The following is a 22,319-nucleotide window of genomic DNA, read 5'->3' as shown; positions in this document are numbered from 1 at the left end:
CGGACGACGGATTATGGCCAAAATTTTATTCTCGAACCAAAAAAATCTTCTTTCTTTTTTACAAATGTGAAGCTCACATAGCCCACTTCATCATGCTTATACCAATTTTAGTACAGTTTCATTTTTATATTTTTTTTACATATCATTATACAGGGGTTAGCCATTTAACAAAAATATCACCCATGGCCACAACCCTCTACTGTACACTGCTACCTTACCGTTATCAAACTAAGCATGTGCTTTCTCAAATCATATGTGTTTCACACGCGTAACACTCTTCAGACCTCAATCCGAGTTGCGCTAAAACGCTCAAACCTAGTTCACGAACACTTCAACTTCAACAGGATACTCTAAAACGTTCAATATACTGAACATTATTTAGAGGCGCCAGAGATCGGTTAAAAACAAGTATTTTTATTTTTTATTTTTTAGAACACCAGAGATTAAACATTTTGTTTTCAGCAATTATTTAAAGTATGGATTATTATTTAGAGAAGAGTATCAGAAGACTTTATGTAACCCAGAGGTGAGTGTCAGAGATTCTACTTTCTATTTACAATAGCGAAACTATATAGCAGAAGCATGCAAGACTGAATTATGCGCATGCACCCCGAATGGAAGTTGGTCCGTCATTTCGTTCTCTTGACAGAATTAGTAAGCCACTCTTGGCGAGAGCTTTACTTGAGTGTGCTTTAAGAAAGCATATAGTAGCATTTCCTATAATGACTCCAGTTGTGCAACACTGCCTACTGTAATGAACAGGTGAACATTTTGAAATTTAGGGGTGCTAATTAATTGGCTGTCAAAATCGTTAATTCTAAGAAAATAAAAAAAACAAAGGTTACTGAAGGGGACAAACAACACAAGTTATGTACACCGCATGCCATTCACAAAATGTGTACAACTACAAACTATGCATTTGACTTTTAATATTTAAAATATGAATATCAAACAATTTTTTCAAGAATCAAAATTGATTAATTTTAAAAGATTCATCTACCAACCAATGAGGGTTTAAACACACGGAAAATAAATCAAATAAGGATACGGAACAAGACAGATGTTGCCTCCCACCAGATGGCGCAGGAGAAGCTCTCTGGATCCGGTAGTCTCCATGTCCAGGACTTCACATTCACAGCCATACACCTCCCTCGCCAAGGCTCCCATGTCAAAGGCTAGAATATTGGTCAAAAACACAACATATGGACACTTCTTATCATCAATTTATTTGTTTTTAGATGATGTTTTGAAGGAACTCATCTGACAAGTTCCAATAAACTTAACACAATGTATGTGATAGTATAGATAGCAAATTGATGTTTTTATTTTCATCTCAAAACAGAATTTTTAACAATTCACCCGTCTTCCATGACATGATATCATTACCTGCTATCTTATTCACCAAAAATGATCTTACCAGAGAACATCTCGCCACGGTTTGTATATCCTCTGCTTTTACTTGTTGCAAGAATATCCTCAAATGAAACATCAGTTCTCTCCATCAAATCTTTTGCCATCGCTAAAGCCACAAGTCCACAGCTACAAGGAACAGATCAAACACATGTAGCCGGGCATAAAGTAAACAAACAACAAATACTTAAATGCCTAAAGCTGCAAAGCAGAATACGATAATTTCTACAAACTATGATAAGCAGTTTGAAAATCTAGAAACAAGAGGTCCATTGGATCTGTATCGCTCACCTGGTTTTATATTTAAGTCATTACAACTGAATGCATTAGCACATCTTTATATGAAATTTACTCAAAAACCAGACAAGATCTATGTTTTAACCCGACTGGGACCACAATATCTGACTTTCAACTAATCAGGGGCCTCCATTAAGTTGTCATGTTAACAGATTTTGAAATAAGTAACATGTTATATTACAGGGTGTAATTAGACAATACTTTAATTTTCATTCAACTATAAGCTTTTCTAAACCTAGAAACCAATTTTTAACAATTTATGAAATCTACACCATAGAATATGACAATCTAACTGTACCATTTCTTAGGACCGCAGTGGTCAAATCAACCTCATTCAATAATGTTTTTGACCAAATTTTGTACAATCCACTCAGGCAATTAGGGGGCATTAGCGTCTTAAAGCAAAATATTAGATAATTTTCCTGTTTGGGGCCCAGTCTTCCTAGCCCCAGGTGTCAAACCAACCTCATTTATTTAGGAATGATTGCCCTCCCCCAATGAAGTTTCAGAGCAAATTTGGTTGAAATCTTCTCTGGCGTTTAGGAGGAGATGCCTTATAAAGCAAATTTAGCTAAGTCCCCTTTCAGAGCCCCGCTCCCATGGCCTCAGGGGTCGAACCAACCTCATTTATTTAAGAAGTGATTGCCCTCCCCTAGTGATGCTTCAGACTAAATTAGGTTGAAATTCTCACTTGTGTTTAGGAGCAGATGCGTTATAAAGCAAATTTAGCTAAGTTCCCCTTCAGGGCCCCACCCCCATGGCCACAGGGGTCGAACCAACCTCATTTATTTAAGAAATGATGATTGCCCATCCCTACTGATGCTTCAGACTAAATTTGGTTGAAATCCTCACTGGTGTTTAGGAGGAGATAGGTTTTAAAGAAAAAGTTGGCGACGGAGGACGACGGAGGCTGCGCCACGGCATAAGCTCACTGCAGTCCTTCAGACCAGGTGAGCTAAAAATATATATGCTTTTTTACTGCATGAAAAGAGAAATGTGGATTGGCATCTTCTAACATCCTCAGTAATCATTTAAATAAGCTTTTGTTGTAATGAGGGTTTTCACGAAAAAACAAAGGCATTTGGGAAAAAATTGGAGACATGCCTAGCACCATACATACAAGTTGGTGTATCACCTAATAAAAGTTTTTGACACTTTTGAGTCTTTGACTCTATTCAAATGTACACATCTCGAGTGGATGAATATGTTCAACCCTATTACACCAGCGTTTTGTGTACTGAATACCGACATACTCAACTTTTCTTGATCAGATGCATGTAATAAAACTTTTTCTTGAGAAACAGTAAAAATAAATCTTTTCTGAATCGATCCCCCTTAGAGAATTTGTGGTATTCACGTCTACTGATTTTAACATTGATAATGTTATTGTTTTAAATACCAATAGTGGTTAATAAGCTTCCCAGTTATAAATCTATTGCCATATAATACTTACCAAGGTCCCTCCTGCATGAGGGGAACCACCTGATTATGGTGCAGACACACAAGGGTTAGGCTGTTCTCGGCACTCGTTCCCTCCTCTCTGCAAATTACAATCATCATCTGGTCTGAATGTTACATTTACTGAAATGATCTTCTTGCGCCAAGAGGTAAAGCAGAGTTTGCCATGAAAGTTTAAATGATTGCACTCATTATTAGACCCAATTTTTAATGTTTTTCAATGATATTTCTTAAGTTTCCATCTATAAATAGCATTACCCAAATTAACTCAAATTCATATTTAGCACATTTTTCTTTAAAATGTGTATATATAACAAAATTTAAAAAATTCCTTTACAGAAGGTCATTTTTTTAAAATGACAGCATATATATTCAAATGAATACAAACTTTAACCAAGTTGGCCCCTGAACTATGAAAATATGGTTCAGCACACTGCTTCACACTCCATACAAATGCCTCAACCTGATCATAGTCTTACACTGTCTCAACAACTTCAACCAGAAGTTTTCTCAAAAACTTTAACCTGAAGTTTTCTCAAAAACTTTAACCAAGCCCTATAAAGCTGTTTTTGGACCCTAAAATAAGAAAATATGGTTCAACACATTGCTTACACTTTACATAAACTTTACAAAAATGCCTAAACCTTGAAATTGTCAACAGCCTATTAGGTGGGGTGAAATAACATTGCAAAAAAAATTTACTCAAAAACTTAAACCTGAAGTGTATGTAGGATGCAGACGCCAATGTGTCTACATTAACTCTCCTATTCTTCGCATAGACAATGTAAAAAAACTTACATGATCTTGGTTAGTTTCCTGTGGAGATTATCCTGTTCCACATCAGCTGCCACAGCCTGTGGATGAGTGGGTGTGTCTGTCACTGCCTTCTGGGGTGGTATTCTAGGTGGTGGAGGAGGGGGAGGCGGTGCTGGAAGTCTCATAGCCTTGTTAAAACTTTCACAATATGCACTTTGACAAGGAAATGACGAAGAAATAGAAGAAACAATAGAATTAGAATCTGAACAACTAGAACTGAATGCCATTTCACTGTTCTCTGCCTGATGGTCTCTATTCTGCTCAAATCCCTGTTCCATATCAACTTGATTTCTGTCTGTCCTTAGACCATTTTTCTCATCAGATAGAATCCAGGAGTTTGCCATAGACAAACTGGATGGCTCACAGAGAAAAGACACTTCTTTCCCATCTGGTGTGCTTGTTACACCAGATTCGATTTCATTCATGTAATATGGAACATCTACATCGTCCAGAAGTCCCGCCAGTAATTCCGCTACTACCTTTGTTGACTCTGCAGTCTGTAGCTTTGTTGGACGGGATACATGCTGGTTCAATGTAGATCTAACATATTTCTTATTCCCATGAAAAGCATTTGGGTTATCAACTTCAACATATTCAGAGGCATCCATGGTGTTTTTCATTGGAAAACCTTGACTGCTATCATCGTACATCAAATCTGAATCCTCCTGGAAGAAAACGTCCAACAAAGCCGAGTCCGTTTCAGAGCAGTAATTTTTGTTCAAGACTTGCTGTCCAAAGGTGGGAGCAGAATCAGAAGAACTTGCAGGAAAAATTTGTGGATTGTCGTAGAAGCTGTCAAAATAATTAGGGCCAATATCATCTACAGTCGGACAAAATGGTTGTTGGAAAGTGCTGTCTTGTTTAGTACTTGCAGAAAACAACGATTCATCTGGCTTCTTTTGAGCTGGAAAGATAAGGTCATTTTGGTCGCGTTGAAAATTTTCTGCAACTTTTCTAAGTGCTCTCTGCGGGTATGCAATATCTAAAGTGTCCATATCCTGAATACCAGAACTGTGTGGCGGAAAGGGGGTTAGATTGTCAACAGAGTCGGCAAAAGACTGGTCGTCACAAGCGTGCATGTGAAATATGGCATCAGCTGCCGTGGGAAAGTGTGTGGTGTCAAAACCTGGCGATTTCGTAAACATGGACTTGTAAGGTTGGCTTTGACTTGCATCCGTAATATGTGTAGTATGATCATGAATCGGAAAGCCTGATGTCAGGTTACATTCAGCTCCTTGGCCAGGGCTCCTGATGGTCGAATGTTCCGACATTGCAATACTAACTGGCTTTTTACATGTATGAGTTGCGGCTGTGGTGGTTGAGTTTATTGTGTTTGCCTCATCATGAACAGAAGACAAAACTGTTCTGTTGTCCATCTCTGGCATGCCTGCAATGTTGGAGTATTTGTAGAGAAGAGAAGAAGGAGAAAGGCCATAGTTTGGACTTGAATCACGTCGTCCGATAGGAATGGAAAATGGACTGGTTACTGATGTGGATTCATCTAAATCAAGCTGATCAAATGATAAATTTGTGTAAAAATTTGCTGAATCTAAAGCTGAAAACAGGGGAGGTGCAGATTCTAGAAAATGATCAGGTATACGAGCGCTGTTCTGGTGTGTGGCTTGTCTCCATTCTTGGCTGATGGGTTCATTACTACTATCCCTGGAGGGGGTGCCATCACCACTCCAAGGGGTTACTTCAGAACTGTAGCCAGGATGGAAAGACAAAGGTGTGGATGTAGGACCTGATCCATGTCTGAGATAGTCAGCAGAAGACTTACCCTCTGGCATGAAGCATAGAGCTTCGCTGTGCTCTAATAGGCAACTGAAAATGAAAAAAATAATGTAATTAATATTGATATGTACCAACAAAAGGGCTTTCATAATACAATAACACAATGTATATTTAACAGAACTATACAAAGGCAAAGTGTTACAAGACAATCCATAGTTCTCAACCAGTAATGATAACCAAACTGTACACATATTGATACAAGACACTTTGTAAAAGCTTGAATTGCTGATACACAAAAGAACATTAACAATATCTCTCTTATGACTGAATATTTTGCTGGGAGCAAGTTATATTTATGATAGCCATAACTTTTTCAATGGATTGGGCCATAGATAAATTACACTGACCTTTATAATTATATGCCACAGACGAACCATTTCAATTATTGGGGTTAGAGGTATACAGTCTGCACTGACCTACTTTTCAAATTGATCATCTTTTATTCAAGATATATCACCTGCATATCACATTTGTTCTGAATGTGAAATAGTGTCACTTGTATATATATGTCATAAGCAAGCTGTTTCATTGATTGGAATCATAGGTCAAAATAAAGGTCACTGCGACCTATGTTTGGTACTTTACACATTCCAGGATACCTGCAAACGCCAAACTTGCTAGCTCTAGGTGAAAGAGTGTAGGAGATGTGTTCTGGATAAATTTTCAGAGCTACATTTGCAGATGTCAGGGGTCAAAATATAGGTAACTGTGACCTATTTTGGGTATGTGAAACCCTTCCGTCCCAAGAGGTACCAACTGCATACCAAATATCATACCTCCAAGTGAAAGAGTATAGGAGATATATATGCCTCAGACAACAGATGACTTAACATGAACAAATGAGGCAATTACGACGATTGGAGTAGGGGTGTTCCAAGTTCCTGAACATGGTTCAGTTTTAATAGGTACCAGGGTCTGAAAAACCTGTAAAAATAGGTAACTGTCATATATTTTGCTGGCATTTTTAGTGAATGTTGAATATTAATTACCTATCATGTCAACTGATCTCAAATAAAATAGAGGAAACTTTTTCCCAGTAGACATTAATGTCTGAATGACATTTTTTGATTAGTCTACATCATGTAAACCAATTGCAAGTCCTCTAAATACACACATTGGCATGAAGTAGAGGGTTGGGTAAGAAGGGATTGTGGGGTTGAACACAATATAAGTTATAAAAGGTAATTATATAACCAGGTGGAAGGTGAGACGGGTCGGGTTGACCAATATTGTGGAAGTTAATATAATCAGGTGGAGGGTGGAACAGGTCAGATAGACCAGTATTGTGGGAGGTTATCACAGATGGAAAGTTGGACGGGCCGGGTCTACCAGTATTGTGGGAGGTAATCACAGGTCGAGAGTGTGACAGGTCAGGTTGACTGCAGTATTGTGGGCGATAACCAGTGGAGAGTGGGACAGGTCAAGTTGACCAGCATTCTGGAAAGTAATCAGGTGGAGGGTGGGACGGGTCAGGTTGACCAGTATATTGTGGTAGGTCATCACAGGTGGAGGGTGGGACGGGTCAGGTTGACCAGTATTGTTGGAGATAATCACATGTAGAGAGTGGGACGGGTCAGATTGACGAGTATTGTGGGAGGTAATCAGGTGGAGAAAGGGACGGGACGGGTCAGGTTGACCAATATTATGGGAGATATATATAATCACAGGTGGAGAGTGGGGCGGGTCAGATTGAAGTGTTGAGGGCTGTAACCGATTGGGAGTGGGACATGTCAGGCTGACCAGTGTTTTAGGTGATAACCACGTGGAGAATGAGGAGGGTAGGGTTGAACACGGACCGTAGTGTTGCTTTCAGGTGATGAATGGGGCGGTTAGGCTGCGGTAGGGGTAAACCACGAAAAGGAGCGAAAAGGAGTTGTAATNGCCCGTTAGGCTGGACTGTTTACATCCTTTGATCCGAGCGAGTACTGGCCTGCGGAAAGACCACGGCGTTTATGTATACGACAGCAATAAACACAAAGGCCCGTTCTTAAAATCCAGGAAATTTTGATATACAGTTATACTGTTAATATACTGTACTGTTCTGTAGTAACCTAGTTCGACTTGCAACCCAACCGCCTCCCCCCTCCCTTTCCAGAAACTGCGGTCTCCATTCAAAGATGAAATGACGTATTATTTTCATGCAATAACATCCATAATTACTTACCATATATGTCTGTTGCATGTGAAGTACACAAATAGACTTTATATGACCGATTTTTCACTCCGAAACGCGGAGATGCTGGGGACAAGAGTAGTAGTCCTACTCTCGTCTAGCACTTTCTGACAGCTCTGACGGGTCACGTGACCCAATAACAGGAGCAAGTACTTCCGGTAAAATGACAACGTGGCGGGAAATATTCATCTTTCTCCCAAAGAGGAACACGATGAGGTCTCAGTTGCGTTAGATGCGCCCGGGAGTAAGGGGTACGAGCTCCACCACAATGGGGCGAGATTCGAGACTGAAATAGAGATTGAAGACTTATTATGGAAGCCAGCCTTTGCTTCGAAATATGATACATGATAAAAGATGAAAAGCAAAAAGATGATTTGGCGTCTAAAAAGAATAAACCAGTATGGAACGCCAAATTTAACATAATATTATATTCAAATAATTGCACCTTTCTAATCACCTAAATGAAGATAGGTACAATCCAATTGAAGACAGGGTCCATTCAATTGAAGATAGGTTCAATCATCAAAGAAATTGATGGCCGTTCAGATGCGACACATTTTGGGCTATCCTGTACCGTTACATTGTTATCTAAGTCTGTGATTGAACCTATAGGTACAAATAATTGTACCTATCTTTAATTATTTGAAGATAGGTACTAGGTACAATTTTTGGGGGCGATGTTGTCATGTTTTGTATTTTGGTGTCATCCTGTTAGGTATGTAGTCATACCTTTGGGAGAATTTAGTATTTACGTACGGTTTTCATACAATTTTGTAATTTTTAGATGTTTCAGTTATCAAATGATTATTCGACAGCGACGCCTAACAAAACGACGACGGATATATTACCATGTAAGCAGTGTGGTGTCATTTTTCAGTGAAAAGCAAATCTTTCCAGACACAATAAATCCAACCATACAACATTAAGACGTTATGAACGTGATATTTCGTCGCACAGATATTATAAAAAGTACATGCGCTTTACCGGACATGAAAAACCGAATATCTTTTGAATATTTATATTTTTTTATTACAGAATTGTATGAAAAACCGAAAAAAAATACTAAATTTCCCCTAAAGTATGCCTACATGCCTAACAGGATGACACCAAACATGACACCAAAACAGCGCCGTACATGCGTATCAGCTCGTTCAGCATGAATATTGGATGAAAAATATCTATTTTGGCGTTAAAATATCGATAAGTAAATAATTTAATTAATTTCATAATATAAAATACTAAATTTGTAAGAAAAATTACATTTTTTAACGTTTTTCTCTGATGTTTATATTGTATGAAATGTTCTGTAAAAATTGACCAAAATATATTTTAAACCAAAATTATTTACGAACAAAGGGTGGTAATTCTGGACATTATCTTGTTTACTTGTAGAGTTGCAAAACCAACCCGACAAAATACACACTGTACAGTCATGCCAAAACTCGATCAAGCCTTAATCAAAAACCAAAACCAACATAGAGGATATTCAATGGTGTCTTCAGTAATAACAAATATATTTCACGATTGTGGCTAATATTTTGATATTTTTACACGAGTGGGCAGCACGATTGAAACATATCAAAATATTAGCCACGCGAGTGAAATAATAAATTATATTTGGTATTACTAAAGACACCATTATATGTTCTATTTATTGCATTTTTAAAGCATAAAACATGAAAAATGTAATGCATTATAAAAGGGTGGGAATCAGAAGCGTAATAATTAGCGCCATATTCTAATGACGTCACGCTTGACGACAAGGCTGCGCGCCATTTTGAATGGGATACTTAACACCATTCCGACGTTTTCTGCTATTTTCTGGTATGATTGCTTATACAAATGTTATTAATTGTATATTTATGTAAATACTTAAGTGTCTGCACCAATCATTTACCATAACAACCATTTATTCTACCGTCGCTTCATTTGAATCTGAACAAAAAAATTCGTTGCATTTGAATGCAGCGAATAGAAGATACCGTTATGATTGGTCAATACCAAAAAGTTGATATTTGTCACAATGTGAAAGATATCAGTTTTATAAAATTGATAGAATCCGTTGTTTCACTTGCAAAAATGTAATAAATACTCTTCATTCATGCTAAAACTCGATGACGTTGTCAAAACCAACCCGTTCTACTTCTCTGTTATCTCCCCTGTCAACTTTCTCTCTGTTTACCCTATCTTGACCTTAGATCGACTACTTGGCACGTGCAGTCATTCATGCGTACATACAAAGAAGTTCTTTTCTTTGACAGGTGTTACATGTTTATGTTTTCTTTAGACGCTCCCGGGGGGAATCCTGTGTAATATGTTGTTTTTGATAATGGTTAATCGGTGATATGTCAGCAATATCGCACAGGATTTAAATCGGTTGCTTTTATAATATAGCTTATGGAGGATCATGTTTTAAAAAAATACGTAGTATAATACACATAAATACTGATTATATATCGAATGAACACATATTTTACAAAACTCTTTTTATATCTAGTGTTAAAGCAAGCGTAGCATCTTTCATGTTGATGTGCTTACAGTCACAGTTTCAAAACATATTTTTTTGCCATATTTTGTTGTTATTACTTATATTGGACATGGATGTAGAAACTAATCCAGGTCCATCAGTAAATGAATTATCTCTATTTCATCTGAATGTTAGAAGTATAAGGAATAAAGTAGAATATATTGAAAATATTACAAATGAATTCAATATTTTATGTATGAATGAAACTCATTTGGATGAGTATGTACCTACTTCTGAACTAGTTCTACCGGGTTTTGTGGAACCATTTAGAAAAGACAGAAATTTCTCCGGTGGTGGTATTTTAGTATATTATTCTGTTTCCTTAAAATGTGTCCGGAGGAATGATCTCGAATTTCTGGATGGAGAAATAATTTGGATACAGGTAGAATTAGGTCACAATAGTGTATTAATATGTACCGTTTATAGACCAGAAAATTCACGTCACCCTTTTTGGGAGAATTTTAAGTATTAGAATGAAAAAGCTTTAGAAATTACTTCGAATGTTATTATTGTTGGTGATATAAATGTAGATATGCTAACGTTATCACGTAATCATATTTTACACCAAGTCATGTTGGAAATGGACTTAACTAACGTTATTAATGAGCCGACTAGGCGTGGAACAACCAGAAATAGTTTACTAGATCCTATTTTATTAACTGACCCTACCAAATGTACTGATTCGTATGTAATTCCGATTGATCGTAATATAAGCGATCATGATGCATGTATTGCATTTTTGTCTATACCTGTTAATCTCTCTTGTACCTACACTCGAGAAATTTGGGCCTATAAACATGCCGATTTTAATAGGTTAAATTTTTTAATAGAAACTTTTGAGTGGCCTACATTTTTTCAAAACTTTATTTCCGTTAATGTAGCATGTGTTGAATTTACTGATCAATTTTTGAAACTTGCTAAAGAATGTATACCCAAAAAAACAGTTTATATAAGACCTCGTGATAAATTATGGATGAATTCCCAATTAAGAAAAGCTTTTCAGTTACGAGACCGGTTACATAACGCCGTTAAACGTGTTAAGTCCATATCCAACTTAGAGAAATTTAAAAGACAAAGAAATAAGGTTAATAATATGAAAAAATATGCAAGAGAAATGTTTTATAATAGTGTTGGTGATATTATAGATAATCTTAATACCAGTAATCCTAAGTCATATTGGAGACTAGTGCGTAAATTATTAAAACAGTCGGGTTCTCAGGAGGTTATTCCACCTCTAGTTAATCCTTGCAATGGAAATATTGAATATGATGATGATAAGAAAGCAAATATTCTAAATAATTATTTTAGCTCTATCTCAAACATAGATGATATTGGCAAATCTTTACCCAGTTTTGATTCCAGAACTGATTCTGTACTTGATTCTATTGTGGTTGAAAGTGATGAAATATGTGATATTTTGAAAATTCTGAAATTAGGAAAAGCATCTGGTCATGATACTATAAGTCATCATATGCTAAAATTTACAGCGAATTCTATATGTAAGCCATTGTCAATTCTTTTTAATATGTCACTAAATTCTAAAATATTCCCTGAAATATGGAAACATGGTATTATTTTACCTCTGTTCAAAAAGGGTGATAGACACTTGGTGTCAAATTACCGACCAATTACTTTGTTGTCTTGTATAGGTAAGGTTTTTGAAAGGGTTGTATTTAAACACATCTATAATTTTTTCCTTGATCATTCTTTATTTTACGAAAAACAATCTGGTTTTATGATTCATCATTCCACTGTCCATCAGCTAATAGAAATTTACCATAATATATGTTGTTCATTAGAAGAAAAAAAACATACTTGTCTAATTTTTTGTGATATATCGAAGGCTTTTGACCGAGTTTGGCATAGGGGTCTTTTACATAAATTACATGCTTATGGTATTAGAGATGGTTTACTACATTGGTTTAAAAATTACATTTCAAACAGACAACAACAGGTTCTTGTTAAAGGTGTGTATTCTAATATAGGTTACACAAATGCTGGTGTACCACAAGGAAGTGTGTTAGGTCCTCTGTTATTTTTGGTTTATATTAATGATATTGTTGATAATTTAAATTGTATTTCACGCTTATTTGCTGATGATACCTCTTTGATGTATTCTTCGTCTTCTCATGCTGATATTGAAATGTGTGTAAACAGAGATTTGGAAAAACTTGACAAATGGTCACGGGACTGGCTTACTAAATTTAATCAACAGAAAACTGATGTGTTATTTATATCTAATTCGCGAAATATACTTCCTTTACAGATTTGTTTTGGTACTGAGACTCTGAATTGTGTTGAAAGTCATAAACATTTAGGCGTAATATTTAGTGCAGATGCAAAATGGTCTTTACATATTTCCGAAATTCAAAAAACATGCATGAAAAAGGTATCAGTACTACGAAAGTTTAAATTACTGTTGAGTAGGAAAACTTTGTTAAGAATATATAAAGTATTTGTGTTGCCTGTGTTGGAATATGCCTGTGAAGTTTGGGATGGTTGTTCTCTGGCAGATCTAACTAAACTTGAACAAGTTCAGCTTGAAGCAGCAAGAATTATTACTGGCCTACCCTCTTTTTCTAGTAAACAATCACTGTATCAAGAATCCCAACTTGAACCTCTATCTGAAAGAAGAAAACTTAAGAAACTTTCCCTAATGTACAAACTCCATAATAAACAAACACCTTCTTATTTAACTAACATTCTTCCTCCTAAAGTATGCGAACGCAATAGCTACAACTTGAGAAATACTGAAAACTACACTGTTCCCAATTTCCGTCTGTCTAGTTCATTCCAATCCTTTATTCCTTCTTCTATAAGACTATGGAACGATTTATCAAATACTGTCAGAGAGCAGCCATCCGTTAACATTTTTAAATCATCGATTCAGCGTAACAAAGGTTACTTGTTGCCTATTTTTGTAAACTAACGTAAGCCGAAAAACTCGATGACGTCGTCACAACCAACTCAGTCGGTCAAAATACACACTCTACAGTCATGCCAAAACTCGATGACGTCATCAAAACCAACCCGTCAATCAACATGCACACTCTACAGTCATTCTAAAACTCGATGACGTCGTCAAAACCATCCCGTCATCTAGATAACGTATACGACTAACGTAAGCCGAAAAACTCGATGACTTCATCACAACCAACCCTTCAGCTAGATAACCTAAACTGACCGAAGGCAAAAAACCAGATGACAGGGTCAAATCCAACCCGTCAGTCGCAATACATACATTTCATTCATGCTTAAACTCGGTGACGTCATCACAACCAACCACTCGTCTAGATAACCTACACTAACGAAAGCCGAAAAACTCGATGACGTCGTCAAATCCAACCCAGTCAGTCAAAATGAATACTCTACAGTCATGGTAAAACCCGATGTAGATATCGTAAACTAACGCAAGCCAAAAAAAACTCGATGACGTCGTCAAAACCAACCCAGTCAGTCAAAATACACACTCTACAGTCATGCAAAAAATCGATGACGTCGTCAAAACCAACTTGTCAGCTAGATGTTAAGACTCTTTCATGTTCAGGGGTGTAGGATAGGGAAATTCCACCCGGGGGATTTTCATATTTGGTAAAACCCAAGGGTAGAATTTCTCTATCCTACATCCTTTGTACCTCAGGGGCCAGAGGGGTTAAGTGAGCACCCCCTGCTGTCAAAGTATGACTTTATTTTTTATCAGTATGGACCTTCTAGAGCATGGTTTAGCTGGCCACCCCTCTGGGAAATTAACTGGATTTTTTTTGTAGAAAAAAGGGGGTAGGGGTACAGAAAGAGCTATATCATTTCTCATCATCTTCATATGAATAATTAGATGGTATATATAGATCATGTATGGATCACTTAAAATTTTGGTATATACAGTTTACAGTTTGACCTCCATTCTAAAGGTCAAATCAAGGTCAAAGGTCAAATAGCAGCAAAAAGTATCGTTTTTCCAAATCACTCTTTATTATTTATAAACCTTTCTTCACAAATACAGAAATTGAATAAATAACTTGTTTTGTTTGTGCCATGGGTAACATATCAATATTTTGTAGACCTATTTCCTTGTAATTCAATGAAGGAAAAAATGGTAGCCATTTTGTTATGTACATTGTTATATAGAATGTAATTACAGATTCTGGGGGTAAGGGGGTAGAAATGGGTGTAACTTATGTTATAGTCATTCTTCCCATCAATGGATGGCAGTTATATGTTGAGTATGCATTGGCAATACTTTCTAAAGTTTTACATTTTTGTTTGACGCTACTGCCAAGGTCATATCTTGTTTGGAGCTATACATTCACAGGGACGTTGTGTACAGCCACGGAAGTGTTCATTAGGACGGATAATGTCCTTTTTAACAGGATCTGTGAATGTGTTCATACCAGAGTGGTGATATTGGTTTTTTTGGTATTCAATGGTGTGAATATTAACTTCCCAAATGAAGTAATATTATTTACTGAGAAATATTTGCCCTACACTGATAACATCCATATGCGCCAAGTGTAAATTTAGCCCTTCACCTGTAATTACGATATAGGGTAAACCGTGTACTAATATTCACTGTCACGATGAATTCGCCCTTATTGCGAAAAGATATCTCCATGCATAAATAACTACGTATATAACAACACTGATGCATTGCAAGCAAAGTTGCAAGAACATTTGTTGGAGGTCATATGGATTTTGAGGCAGACATTATCAAATCCAAACAACTGTTATATTATTACATTACCGCATGACAAATGATGGCATACAAAAAGGTAAACCATGATCGTCTATCAAAATAAACGATACTTAAAGAAGGAAATCAATTAAAGACAAACACAAAGGATCAACGTGTTTCCTCTCTAATTAATACACATCCATTTATTATTTCACTATCACAAACACTTGCGTACAAGTCCACGGAATACCAACCAACCACAATCCAGAACCCTTGCGTACAAGTCCACGGAATACCAACCAACCACAATCCAGAACCCTTGCGTACAAGTCCACGGAATACCAACCAACCACAATCCAGAACCCTTGCGTACAAGTCCACGGAATACCAACCAACCACAATCCAGAACCCTTGCGTACAAGTCCACGGAATACCAACCAACCACAATCCAGAACCCTTGCGTACAAGTCCACGGAATACCAACCAACCACAATCCAGAACCCTTGCGTACAAGTCCACGGAATACCAACCAACCACAATCCAGAACCCTTGCGTACAAGTCCACGGAATACCAACCAACCACAATCCAGAACCCTTGCGTACAAGTCCACGGAATACCAACCAACCACAATCCAGAACCCTTGCGTACAAGTCCACGGAATACCAACCAACCACAATCCAGAACCCTTGCGTACAAGTCCACGGAATACCAACCAACCACAATCCAGAACCCTTGCGTACAAGTCCACGGAATACCAACCAACCACAATCCAGAACCCTTGCGTACAAGTCCACGGAATACCAACCAACCACAATCCAGAACCCTTGCGTACAAGTCCACGGAATACCAACCAACCACAATCCAGAACCCTTGCGTACAAGTCCACGGAATACCAACCAACCACAATCCAGAACCCTTGCGTACAAGTCCACGGAATACCAACCAACCACAATCCAGAACCCTTGCGTACAAGTCCACGGAATACCAACCAACCACAATCCAGAACCCTTGCGTACAAGTCCACGGAATACCAACCAACCACAATCCAGAACCCTTGCGTACAAGTCCACGGAATACCAACCAACCACAATCCAGAACCCTTGCGTACAAGTCCACGGAATACCAACCAACCACAATCCAGAACCCTTGCGTACAAGTCCACGGAATACCAACCAACCACAATCCAGAACCCTTGCGTACAAGTCCACGGAATACCAACCAACCACAATCCAGAACCCTTGCGTACAAGTCCACGGAATACCAACCAACCACAATCCAGAACCCTTGCGTACAAGTCCACGGAATACCAACCAACCACAATCCAGAACCCTTGCGTACAAGTCCACGGAATACCAACCAACCACAATCCAGAACCCTTGCGTACAAGTCCACGGAATACCAACCAACCACAATCCAGAACCCTTGCGTACAAGTCCACGGAATACCAACCAACCACAATCCAGAACCCTTGCGTACAAGTCCACGGAATACCAACCAACCACAATCCAGAACCCTTGCGTACAAGTCCACGGAATACCAACCAACCACAATCCAGAACCCTTGCGTACAAGTCCACGGAATACCAACCAACCACAATCCAGAACCCTTGCGTACAAGTCCACGGAATACCAACCAACCACAATCCAGAACCCTTGCGTACAAGTCCACGGAATACCAACCAACCACAATCCAGAACCCTTGCGTACAAGTCCACGGAATACCAACCAACCACAATCCAGAACCCTTGCGTACAAGTCCACGGAATACCAACCAACCACAATCCAGAACCCTTGCGTACAAGTCCACGGAATACCAACCAACCACAATCCAGAACCCTTGCGTACAAGTCCACGGAATACCAACCAACCACAATCCAGAACCCTTGCGTACAAGTCCACGGAATACCAACCAACCACAATCCAGAACCCTTGCGTACAAGTCCACGGAATACCAACCAACCACAATCCAGAACCCTTGCGTACAAGTCCACGGAATACCAACCAACCACAATCCAGAACCCTTGCGTACAAGTCCACGGAATACCAACCAACCACAATCCAGAACCCTTGCGTACAAGTCCACGGAATACCAACCAACCACAATCCAGAACCCTTGCGTACAAGTCCACGGAATACCAACCAACCACAATCCAGAACCCTTGCGTACAAGTCCACGGAATACCAACCAACCACAATCCAGAACCCTTGCGTACAAGTCCACGGAATACCAACCAACCACAATCCAGAACCCTTGCGTACAAGTCCACGGAATACCAACCAACCACAATCCAGAACCCTTGCGTACAAGTCCACGGAATACCAACCAACCACAATCCAGAACCCTTGCGTACAAGTCCACGGAATACCAACCAACCACAATCCAGAACCCTTGCGTACAAGTCCACGGAATACCAACCAACCACAATCCAGAACCCTTGCGTACAAGTCCACGGAATACCAACCAACCACAATCCAGAACCCTTGCGTACAAGTCCACGGAATACCAACCAACCACAATCCAGAACCCTTGCGTACAAGTCCACGGAATACCAACCACAATCCAGAACCAAAATCCAGAAACCTACATCAAAGTCAGAAGGTATCACATCTACACAAAAACAACTCATGTCTGTTCATGACACAAATATTTAAAACCACTTTTTGTGAATATGTGTCGAGTGATTATGCTTTCTAAACTGTTAATGTGAAACTACTATTCACTAACAGTTTAAGGAGTTTTCTTGATGCAGTATGAGTTGTAGAAATTAAACAAAGTCAAAACTCCCAATAAAATGGAAACTGCTATCAATTTGTTTATACAATCGGTCTTGTTTTGGCAAATTGTAAAGTGAAAAGAAATCCAGGAAATTATCATAGATTTAAGAACTAAATTTGACATTTGATTCCTTCAGTAATAATAACAATGATAATAAGCTGCATATCAAATATATGCCATCCTTGTTTTTTTGTTCCAAAGTGAAATATGCAAGTGAACTTCTAACTAACAACTCATTGTTATATTTTTATGACCTAAACAGCAGAACCTATTTTACACTTGATGATAAATTGCTTTGTAAACATAGAACATATGTGTGTACTATAAATGTAACTACAAGCACCCTATCAAACATCCTCAATCTCAATGTCTGTCTCTAATTTTTAGCACTATGTGTAATAGACAATATTATTTTTAAATATTGACACACCAAAAGCAAAGATGGAAAAAAAATCAAAACCATGTATAGCACTGCAATGACTTTAAATTATCCCTGATTACAGCAACATGGAGTATCATTATACTCAAATACCCATTTCCAACTTTCAGCAAGGGAGTTAATTGTAATCGTTACTGTGTATGTTCATCATGTGAAATCTAGACACAAATTTTATTTTCTCTCAGTTAATGGAGCCAAGGTCACAGTCAATTATTTCTGTGTAAAGTATAATTTTACCATACTTGCCAACATTTTAAAAACAAACCATGGAGAGTAAACGCATGCTCAGAATTAAAAACATAACAAAAATGCGTGTATTTACACACTAAATGAAAATAACATTTTAAATGGCATCTCTAGAGCCGTTCTTTCAAATGAAATCATCAGAGCTCAGAAAATAGGAATAGAAAATTCAGTGGTTGAAAATGCTCAATTTTAGTGTCCGAATTGGGTCTCCCTCCAAAATAGGGAGAGTTGGCAAGTATGTTTTACAAGAAAATCAAATTTGGCACATTTCTTTCCATTTTGAAAAAGGGAAACATGAATCTTTGTTTCCCTTAGATAAATAACAGCAAAGCTTGAGGGAAACATAATTGATCAGGAATACATGTACTATTTTTTTATTTTTTTTTAGGTTCAAATTGTTTTATTTCCCCCAGCATCTTTGAGAGGGATGCCAGGGTTGGGGTGCCCCGGAATCATCCCTCTTACATATTATAGCCTCATGCATAAGGCCTCTTTCTCTTCATTCTCTCTTTCTTTTCCATTCATTCTTTCATACTCAAAATTCATTTTTTCATACGTATATTTCATTTATCCAATACCGATAATATTTATTTTGATTAAATTGATATATTAAATTACATCAACTATTCCTTTTTTATATATTCAAATATTGAAGGTATTTTTATATTTATAAATTCATTTACATGCCAAAAATTAATTCTGCTTTATTGATTTGGGATTGCCATAGTGTCTTAAAATTTAGATAAAACCGAATTCATGTACTTTGAATGATGTTTTTTTTTCATGTGTAATTTGGATTAGTTTAACAAGGAATGTCTGGGGGAATAAAAAAGAGTACAAATACTAATGTACCTAGCAATTTAGACATATATACATAAACACAAAAACATAAACAGTGTACAATTATGTAAAATTTAACTACAAATTATGTATTCATAAATACATCATATACACACTCGAAATGACAAATATATTACTTGAGTCATACATATATACCACACATAATTGTACACACATACACTCGTACCCATACGCACACATCCTCGCATGCCTGACAGCATATATATATTGCAAACATTCTTTATATTAAGACATTAATATGTGGATACATCCATTCTTTCTATTACAATAAATACTTATATATTTACCAATGCATTTGGGTCTACATATACACATAACATATACACAAGACAGATATAATACATACATGTACGCCTGTTATTTACTTAAATACCAAAAATCTTTCTTCGTGTTTTACATATACTATTTTACAGAGATAGCACAATAACAATATAAATCATTGATTTTTCTGTTTTAATCAATCAAAACTCAGGGATTTTTTTTTCTCACAGATGTTTTTAACTTGAGAGGCCCAAATGTAGAAAATATTACCAGGGGGAACTAGGATGAGAGGGAAACAAAATACTTTATTTTAAAGTCATGTGATGAACATGATCCAATCAAATCTGTTACATAGATGAGACATGATCAAATCTGACCAAAGTTACCTGTTACACGTTACATTATGAAATATACGTAAAAACGCTTTCTTTCTCAGTTTTTACTTTCCAAACTTATTCATAAAAACAAACTTTTGGAGTCACCTAGTAGATACGAACATTATTCTGGTAATATTGTACACTGCAGTACACTTTTACTGTAACATCAAGGACATTACTTGATTCTACAATATTTTCTTCAACTCATTATAAGTAACAAATATCAAAACTACATCTACATTAGGAATACTACAAAAAAATGCAACGAATCCAGAGTATAAAATTAATGCTTCTTTCAGATTTTATTAAAATATGCAACTACTCAAACAAAGTCATTGAGTGTTATACCATTAATTCTATACAAAATCTAACAAACCAATCTGTGTCTTCTCATCTAATGCAATGAAGTACATGTACAACGAAAACTGAAATATGTCATCTAGGCAAACTTCAGAGAGCTCTACTTCATAAATCTCAAGGTATTGTCCAAAATATCAACCAATCAGAATAAGTACCTGTAACTTTTTATTAAGTGTATACAGGTTCTACTCGTCTTTTAACACCTGTACATGACTTTAATCTGGACTATTTGTATATCATTAGGAAAGATGTTTTCAGATATTGTTCACTTCACTAACCTCTCAAGATCATGTCAAACACAATAACCTCGTCAGATAATTTCAAACCTCAACCTTTCAAGTTTATGTCAAACCCCAACCTCTTTAGAGTATGTCAACTACACTAACCTCTTGAGATTAAGTCAAACCCTAATCTATTGAGATTATGTCAACTACACCATCCTCAAAAGATAATGTCAACTATACAAACATCAAGAGATTATGTCAACTACACTTACCTCAAGAGATTATGTCAACTACACTCACCTCAAGAGATTATGTCAACTACACTAACCTATATAGATTATGTCAACCACACTCACCTCAAGAGATTATGTCAAATACACTTACCTCTAGAGAGTATGTCAACAGCACTAACCTCAATAGATAATGTCTACTGCACTAACATCAAGAGATTCTGTATACTACACTAACCTCAAGAGATTATGTCTACTGCACTAACCTCAAGAGATTCTGTATACTACACTAACATCTAGAGATTATGTCAACTACACTTACCTCAAGAGATTGTGTCAACTACACTAACCTCAAGAGATTATGTAAACTGCACTAACTTCAAGAGATTATGTCTACTATACTAACCTCAAGAGAGTATGTCAACTACACTCACCTAAAGAGATTATGTCAACTACACTTACCTCAAGAGATTGTGTCAACTACACTAACCTCAAGAGATTATGTAAACTGCACTAACTTCAAGAGATTATGTCTACTATACTAACCTCGAGAGAGTATGTCAACTACAGTAACCTCAAGAGATTATGTCAACTACACTTACCTCAAGATATTATGTCAACTACACCCACCTCAAGAGATTATGTCAACTACACTAACCTATATAGATTATTTCAACCACACTCACCTCAAGAGATTATGTCAAATACACTTACCTCAATAGAGTATGTCAACTACACTTACCTCAAGAGAATTTGTCAACTACACTAACCTCAAGAGATTATGTCAAATACACCATCCTCAAGGGATTATGTCAAATACACTTACCTCTAGAGATTATGTCAAATACACTTACCTCAAGAGATTATGTCAACTACACTAAACTATATAGATTATGTCAACCACACTCACCTCAAGAGAATATGTCAACTACACTAACCTCTTTAGATTATGTCACCTACACTAACCTCTTTAGTTTATGTCAACTACACTGACCTCTTTAGATTATGTCAACTACACTGACCTTAAGTGATTTTGTCAACTACACTAACCTCAAGAGATGATGTCAACTACACTAACCTCAAGAGATTATGTCAAATACACCATCATCAAGGGATTATGTCAAATACACTTACCTCTAGAGATTATGTCAAATACACTTACCTCAAGAGATTATGTCAACTACACTCACCTCAAGAGATTATGTCAACTACACTAACCTCAAGAGATTATGTCACCTACACTAACCTCTTTAGATTATGTCACCTACACTAACCTCTTTAGTTTATGTCAACTACACTGACCTCTTTAGATTATGTCAACTACACTGACCTTAAGTGATTTTGTCAACTACACTAACCTCAAGAGATGATGTCAACTACACTAACCTCAAGAGATTATGT

At 37.0% G+C, this 22,319-nt stretch overlaps 1 protein-coding gene across 1 annotated transcript in view; it reads right to left on the bottom strand.

Annotated features, from left to right (window-relative positions):
* LOC110461433 overlaps positions 1 to 8,103 on the bottom strand; it is a 12,603-nt gene extending 4,500 nt beyond the window's left edge. Inside the window, exons 1-5 of the mRNA XM_021514878.1 lie at positions 7,940 to 8,103; positions 3,964 to 5,805; positions 3,161 to 3,247; positions 1,418 to 1,539; positions 1,049 to 1,175 (exon numbers count right to left, since the gene is read on the bottom strand). Coding sequence (XP_021370553.1) covers positions 1,049 to 1,175; positions 1,418 to 1,539; positions 3,161 to 3,247; positions 3,964 to 5,771 — 2,144 coding nt within the window. The 5' untranslated portion in view covers positions 5,772 to 5,805; positions 7,940 to 8,103. The remainder of the gene's footprint in view (positions 1 to 1,048; positions 1,176 to 1,417; positions 1,540 to 3,160; positions 3,248 to 3,963; positions 5,806 to 7,939) is intronic.
* Positions 8,104 to 22,319: the final 14,216 nt, after the last annotated feature.

Source organism: Mizuhopecten yessoensis, unplaced genomic scaffold (genome assembly GCF_002113885.1).
Source record: "Mizuhopecten yessoensis strain PY_sf001 unplaced genomic scaffold, ASM211388v2 scaffold10621, whole genome shotgun sequence".
Taxonomy (NCBI): domain Eukaryota; kingdom Metazoa; phylum Mollusca; class Bivalvia; order Pectinida; family Pectinidae; genus Mizuhopecten; species Mizuhopecten yessoensis.
Note: the sequence above shows the minus strand (reverse complement) of the source record. Positions and strands in the feature narration are given on the sequence as shown.